Source organism: Salvelinus namaycush, unplaced genomic scaffold, assembly GCF_016432855.1.
Source record: "Salvelinus namaycush isolate Seneca unplaced genomic scaffold, SaNama_1.0 Scaffold660, whole genome shotgun sequence".
Lineage (NCBI taxonomy): Eukaryota > Metazoa > Chordata > Actinopteri > Salmoniformes > Salmonidae > Salvelinus > Salvelinus namaycush.
The window spans coordinates 69,078-76,577 of record NW_024061376.1 but is presented as its reverse complement, the minus strand read 5'-3'; the positions used below and the strand labels follow the sequence as shown (position 1 = coordinate 76,577).

General features: G+C 42.5%; 1 protein-coding gene across 4 annotated transcripts in view; it reads left to right on the top strand.

Moving 5' to 3' along the window:
• Positions 1–7,500, top strand: part of LOC120042369 (glucagon receptor-like) — a 50,742-nt gene that overhangs the window by 26,853 nt on the left and 16,389 nt on the right. For 3 of the 4 annotated variants that reach the window (XM_038987195.1, XM_038987192.1, XM_038987194.1), the window contains exons 2-3: positions 3,104–3,229; positions 4,363–4,459. In XM_038987195.1, the coding sequence (XP_038843123.1) occupies positions 3,176–3,229; positions 4,363–4,459 (151 nt within the window). In that variant the 5' untranslated portion in view covers positions 3,104–3,175. Of the gene's footprint in view, positions 1–3,006; positions 3,230–4,362; positions 4,460–7,500 lie in introns of those variants that run through there. The other variant, XM_038987193.1, reaches the window with a different exon arrangement.

Genomic DNA, 7,500 nt, shown 5'->3' with positions numbered 1-7,500 from the left:
CTATGAAGGGGAACCTCTTCTGTGTGACACCTGTGGAAATAAATGTCACTCTCTAGCTGTGACGAGGAACCTCTTCTGTGTGACAAACTCTTGGACTTTTACATGTGAGCACACACACACACACAAACACAGCCCATCACGGCCCCCAGCAGAGAGAGAGAGAGAGAGATTAGAACAGAATGGAATTTGAAACGTTTTAGCCAAAAATGTTTCCACAGTAAAGGTGTTTTTTGCAGAAACGTTTCAGATTTCGTTCCGTTCTCCGACTACACAGCAGCTGAAGAGGGGGACCGGCCGTCGCCGTGGGACACAGACGCACATGCCGTGACGCAGACGCACATGCCGTGACACAGAAGAAACCGCCGTAAACACCACCTCGACCTCTGACCTGTATGACCAAACAGGAAGTCAATTTTCCTTGGCTGTGATTGGATAGAGAGACTGACAATGATGTGTATGCAATAGCTCAGCGATATGTCTAACATTACACCTAAACAGAAGACAAGGTGGAGCTATTTTAACATATTTATCCAGTCGTTTAGGATACCTCCTCATACCTTACCGTATGTTACCCTACTATCTTATATGATTATAGGTGCTAGGCGTTGGTTTGGAATCACAGGTCATTTCCTCTGTGATGTAAGTGGATGATGGGACTCTTTTTCCATAGTTGTCTGATGGAGCAGAGTAGAATTCCCTTCTGAGAATTCACTAGGGACAAACACAAGTCATTCAGCACTATGGGATAAACACACACACACACACACACACACACACACACACACACACACACACACACACACACACACACACACACACACACACACACACACACACACACACACACAGATTGAGATCAGCATATCTTTACAGGGAACTATAAATCAGTGTGTGTGGCTGTGTGTGTGGCTGTGTGTGTGTGCGTGTGGCTGTGCGTGTGGCTGTGTGTGTGACTGTGTGTGTGACTGTGTGTGTGGCTGTGTGTGTGGCTGTGTGTGTGGCTGTGTGTGTAACTGTGTGTGTGGCTGTGTGTGTGGCTGTGTGTGTGGCTGTGTGTGTAACTGTGTGTGTGACTGTGTGTGTGGCTGTGTGTGTGGCTGTGTGTGTGGCTGTGTGTGTAACTGTGTGTGTGGCTGTGTGTGTGGCTGTGTAATACCATTAACAGTGTGTGAACCTGTACAACCCTAAAAGGACTTCTGTAACCCCCCGGCTTTGGTTACAGAAGTCCCTATAGAGTCACCCATCATCTCCCCATGGTGACGATGAGGATGATGAAGAGGAGGAGGAGGAGGAGAATAAGAAAGGGATATGTAATATTATGCTGAGAGGCGTAAGCAATTCATTCAAGCAACTCTCTCTTTATCAATTCAATTCAAGGGTCTTTATTGGCATGGGAAACATATGTCAACATTGCCAAAGCAAGTGAAGTAGATAATAAACAAAAGTGAAATAGACAATAACAATTTACAGTAAACATTACACTCACAGAAGTTCCAAAATAATAAAGACATTACAAATGTCATATCATGTATATATACAGTGTTGTAACGATGTACAACTGGTTAATGTACAAAAGGGAAAATAAATAAGCATAAATATGGGTTGTATTTACAATGGTGTTTGTTCTTCACTGGTTGCCCTTTTCTTGTGGCAACAAGTCACTGTGATGGCACACTGTGGTATTTCACCCAGTAGATTTGGGAGTTTATCAAAATTGGGTTTGTTTTTGAATTCTTTGTTGATCTGTGTAATCTGAGGGAAATAAGTGTCTCTAATATGGTCATACATTTGGCAGCAGGTTAGGAAGTGCAGCTCAGTTTCCACCTCATTTTGTGGGCAGTGTGCATGTAGCCTGTCTTCTCTTGAGAGCCAGGTCTGCCTATGGCGACCTTTCTCACTAGCAAGGCTATGCTCACTGAGTCTGTACATAGTCAAAGCTTTCCTTAAGTTTGGGTCAGTCACAGTGGTCAGGTATTCTGCCACTGTGTACTCTCTGTTTAGGGCCAACTAGCATTCTAGTTTGCTCTGTTTTTTGTTAATTCTTTCCAATGTGTCAAGTAATTATCTTTTTGTTTTCTCATGATTTGGTTGGGTCTAATTGTGTTGCTGTCCTGGGGCTCTGTCGGGTGTGTTTGTGTTTGTGAACAGAGCCCCAGGACCAGCTTGCTTAGGGGACTCTTCTCCAGGTTCATCTCTCTGTAGTGGATGGCTTTGTTATGGAAGGTTTGGGAATCTCTTCCTTTTAGGTGGTTGTAGAATTTAACGTCTTTTCTGGATTTTGATAATTAGCGGGTATCGGCCTAATTCTGCTCTGCATGCATTATTTGGTGTTCTACGTTGTACACGGAGGATATTTTTGCAGAATTCTGCATGCAGAGTCTCAATTTGGTGTTTGTCCCATTTTGTGAATTCTTGGTTGGTGAGCGGACCCCAGACCTCACAACCATAAAGAGCAATGGGTTCTATAACTGATTCAAGTATTTTTTTGCCAGATCCTAATTGGTATGTTGAATTTTATGCTCCTTTTGATGGCATAGAATGCCCTTCTTGCCTTGTCTCTCAGATCGTTCACAGCTTTGTGGAAGTTACCTGTGGCGCTGATGTTTAGGCCGAGGTATGTATAGTTTTTTGTGTGCTCTAGGGCAACAGTGTCTAGATGGAATTTGTATTTGTGGTCCTGGCGACTGGACCTTTTTTGGATCACCATTATTTTGTTCTTGCTAAGATTTACTCTCAGGGCCCAGGTCTGACAGAATCTGTGCAGAATATCTAGGTGCTGCTGTAGGCCCTCCTTCGTTGGTGACAGAAGCACCAGAGCATCAGCAAACAGTAGACATTTGACTTCAGATTCAAGTAGGGTGAGGCCGGGTAGACTGTTCTAGTTCCCGCGCCAATTCTTTTATATATATGTAAATAGCCAATTTGACATTTATCTCTCTCTCTTCCTCTCTTTGTTTGTGTGTGCGCATGTGTGTGTGTCTGTGTGTGTGTGTTTGTGTGTGCACGTGCGCATGTGTGTGTGCGCATGTGTGTGTGTGTATGTGTGTCTGTGTGTGTGTGTTTGTGTGTGCACGTGCGCATGTGTGTGTGTGTGTTTTTGTAGCCTGTAGGGTAGACCAGGCTGAGCCCCCTGATGAGTTGAGTCTCCTCTCCTCTCCCAGCGTAGCCAGGTGGGATGTCCCAGATGTGTGTCCTCTTATCTCTGCTCACCCTCTCTGGCTACACCCAGGTACGACTCTCTCTCTCTTTCACACACACACACACACACACACACACACACACACACACACACACACACACACACACACACACACACACACACACACACACACACACACACACAGGTGTAAGGTCTTAATTTGATCACTCTGTTGATGCTGAGAATGTTCCTACGCTACAGGATTTACATAAATTCACTGAAAACCTGCACTAACACACAATTTTGCTAATAGCCTAATGTGATACGGCCTGGATCAGCCTAGTCACTGGTCCAGGATCAGCCTAGTCACTGGTCCAGGATCAGCCTAGTCACTGGTCCAGGATCAGCCTAGTCACTGATCCAGGATCAGCCTAGTCACTGATCCAGGATCAGCCTAGTCACTGATCCAGGATCAGCCTAGTCACTGGTCCAGGATCAGCCTAGTCACTGATCCAGGATCAGCCTAGTCACTGATCCAGGATCAGCCTAGTCACTGATCCAAGATCAGCCTAGTCACTGATCCAGGATCAGCCTAGTCACTGTTCCAGGATCAGCCTAGTCACTGATCCAGGATCAGCCTAGTCACTGATCCAGGATCACCCTAGTCACTGGTCCACGATCAGCCTACTCACTGATCCAGGATCAGCCTAGTCACAGATCCAGCAACATTACATTGGTGGAACCGTGTTAATGGACTAAATATTACAATCCCGTTTGCTGCAGAATTATTCTGCTGTGACAAACAGAACAAATGAAGGGCTCCCGAGTGGCGCAGTGGTCTGAGGCTCTGCATCTCAGTGCAAGAGGCGTCACTACAGACCCTGGTTCGATTCCAGGCTGTATCACAGTGGTCTGAGGCACTGCATCTCAGTGCAAGAGGCGTCACTACAGTCCCTGGTTTGAATCCAGGCTGTATCACATCCGGCTGTGATTGGGCGGCGCACAATTGGCCCAGCGTCGTCCTGGTTTGGCCCGGGGTAGGCCGTCATTGTAATTAAGAATGTGTTCTTAACTGACTTGCCTAGTTAAATAAAGGTTAAATAAAGGTTAAAAAAATAAAATAATAAATAAAAGAGAGTACATTTGTACAGACACTTCCACACACACGTTTATTTAGATGGAGGTCCAGCAGAGTCTAATTACTGTTCTCCTTTTGTACCCAGGTCTCCTCGGCTAAATCTCTGAAACTCCTGATGGAACAATGGACGAGCTACAAGAACCAGTGTTCTCAGAGCATCGTCGCCACGCCTCCCGCCACAGGTCAGTCTCAGCCTCACGCTGTGATGTCATCCACCTCTGACCCGTCATAACCGCAGTGGATAATCTGCTGATTGACACCTACACATATCACCGCTCTACCCCATCACAGAGCCTCCCTGTCATGTGAGAGCTAGGTTATTCCTGTGTTACAATGGTATGTTAGAGCTAGGTTATTCCTGTGTTATAATGGTATGTGAGAGCTAGGTTATTCCTGTGTTATAATGGTATGTCAGAGCTAGGTTATTCCTGTGTTATAATGGTATGTGAGAGCTAGGTTATTCCTGTGTTATAATGGTATGTCAGAGCTAGGTTATTCCTGTGTTATAATGGTATGTGAGAGCTAGGTTATTCCTGTGTTATAATGGTATGTGAGAGCTAGGTTATTCCTGTGTTATAATGGTATGTCAGAGCTAGGTTATTCCTGTGTTATAATGGTATGTGAGAGCTAGGTTATTCCTGTGTTATAATGGTATGTCAGAGCTAGGTTATTCCTGTGTTATAATGGTATGTGAGAGCTAGGTTATTCCTGTGTTATAATGGTATGTGAGAGCTAGGTTATTCCTGTGTTATAATGGTATGTTAGAGCTAGGTTATTCCTGTGTTATAATGGTATGTTAGAGCTAGGTTATTCCTGTGTTATAATGGTATGTGAGAGCTAGGTTATTCCTGTGTTATAATGGTATGTCAGAGCTAGGTTATTCCTGTGTTATAATGGTATGTGAGAGCTAGGTTATTCCTGTGTTATAATGGTATGTCAGAGCTAGGTTATTCCTGTGTTATAATGGTATGTTAGAGCTAGGTTATTCCTGTGTTATAATGGTATGTTAGAGCTAGGTTATTCCTGTGTTAAAATGGTATGTGAGAGCTAGGTTATTCCTGTGTTATAATGGTATATTAGAGCTAGGTTATTCCTGTGTTATAATGGTATGTGAGAGCTAGGTTATTCCTGTGTTATAATGGTATGTTAGAGCTAGGTTATTCCTGTGTTATAATGGTATGTGAGAGCTAGGTTATTCCTGTGTTATAATGGTATGTCAGAGCTAGGTTATTCCTGTGTTATAATGGTATGTGAGAGCTAGGTTATTCCTGTGTTATAATGGTATAATAGAGCTAGGTTATTCCTGTGTTATAATGGTATGTTAGAGCTAGGTTATTCCTGTGTTATAATGGTATGTCAGAGCTAGGTTATTCCTGTGTTATAATGGTATGTCAGAGCTAGGTTATTCCTGTGTTATAATGGTATGTGAGAGCTAGGTTATTCCTGTGTTATAATGGTATGTGAGAGCTAGGTTATTCCTGTGTTATAATGGTATAATAGAGCTAGGTTATTCCTGTGTTATAATGGTATGTTAGAGCTAGGTTATTCCTGTGTTATAATGGTATGTCAGAGCTAGGTTATTCCTGTGTTATAATGGTATGTGAGAGCTAGGTTATTCCTGTGTTATAATGGTATAATAGAGCTAGGTTATTCCTGTGTTATAATGGTATGTTAGAGCTAGGTTATTCCTGTGTTATAATGGTATGTCAGAGCTAGGTTATTCCTGTGTTATAATGGTATGTGAGAGCTAGGTTATTCCTGTGTTATAATGGTATGTCAGAGCTAGGTTATTCCTGTGTTATAATGGTATGTGAGAGCTAGGTTATTCCTGTGTTATAATGGTATTTTAGAGCTATGATGGCGCTACAGAGGGTAGTGCGTACGGCCCAGTACATCACTGGGGCCAAGTTTCCTGCCATCCAGGACCTGTATACTAGCCGGTGTCAGAGGACGGCCCAAAGAATTGTCAAAGACTCCAGTCACCCTAGTCATACACTGTTCTCTCTGCTACTGCATAGCAAACGGTACCGGAGCGCCAAGTCTAGGTCCAAAAGGCTTCTTGACAACTTCTACCCCCGAGCAATAAGACTGAACAATTAATCAAGTGGCCACCAGCACTATTTGCACTGACCCCCCCCCCCCTTTGTTTTGTACACTGCTGCTACTCGCTGTTTAATCCCTCTGCATAGTCACTTCACCCCTACCTGCATGTACAAATTACCTCCACTAACCTGTAACCCGGCACATATATAGCCTCATTATTGTTATTTTATTGTGTTCATTTAATTTTTATTTTTACTTTGTAGATATTTTCTGAACTCTATTTTCTGAAAACTGCATTGTTGGTTAAGGGTTTGTGAGTAATCATTTCACAGTAAGGTCTACACCTGTTGTATTCCACGCATGTGACAAATACAATTAGATTTTTAAAACATTTTGATTTATTTTTATATTATTCCTGTGTTATATTGAGGTGTTAAAGCTGTGTTATAGGTGTGTTAAAGCTGTGTTATATCGGTGTGTTATAGCTGTGTCATATCGGTGTGTTATAGCTGTGTTATATCGGTGTGTTATAGCTGTGTCATATCGGTGTGTTATAGCTGTGTTATATCAGTGTGTTATATCGGTGTGTTATAGCTGTGTTATATCGGTGTGTTATAGCTGTGTCATATCGGTGTGTTATAGCTGTGTTATATCAGTGTGTTATATCGGTGTGTTATAGCTGTGTTATATCGGTGTGTTATAGCTGTGTTATATTGGTGTGTTATAGCTGTGTTATATTGGTGTGTTATAGCTGTGTTATATTGGTGTTATAGCTGTGTTATTTTGGTGTGTTATAGCTGTGTTATTCCTGTGTTATATCGGTGTGTTATAGCTGTGTTATATTGGTGTGTTATAGCTGTGTTATTTCGGTGTGTTATTGCTGTGTTATTCCTGTGTTATATCGGTGTGTTATAGCTGTGTTATATTGGTGTGTTATATCGGTGTGTTATAGCTGTGTTATTTTGGTGTGTTATAGCTGTATTATATCTGTGTGTTATAGCTGTGTTATATCGGTGTGTTGTAGCTGTTATATTCCCTGTGTTATATCGGTGTGTTATAGTTGTGATATATTGGTGTGTTATAGCTGTGTTATTATGGTGTGTTATAGCTGTGTTATTTTGCTGTGTTATAGCTGTGGTATATCTGTGTGTTATAGCTGTGTTATATCGGTGTGTTATAT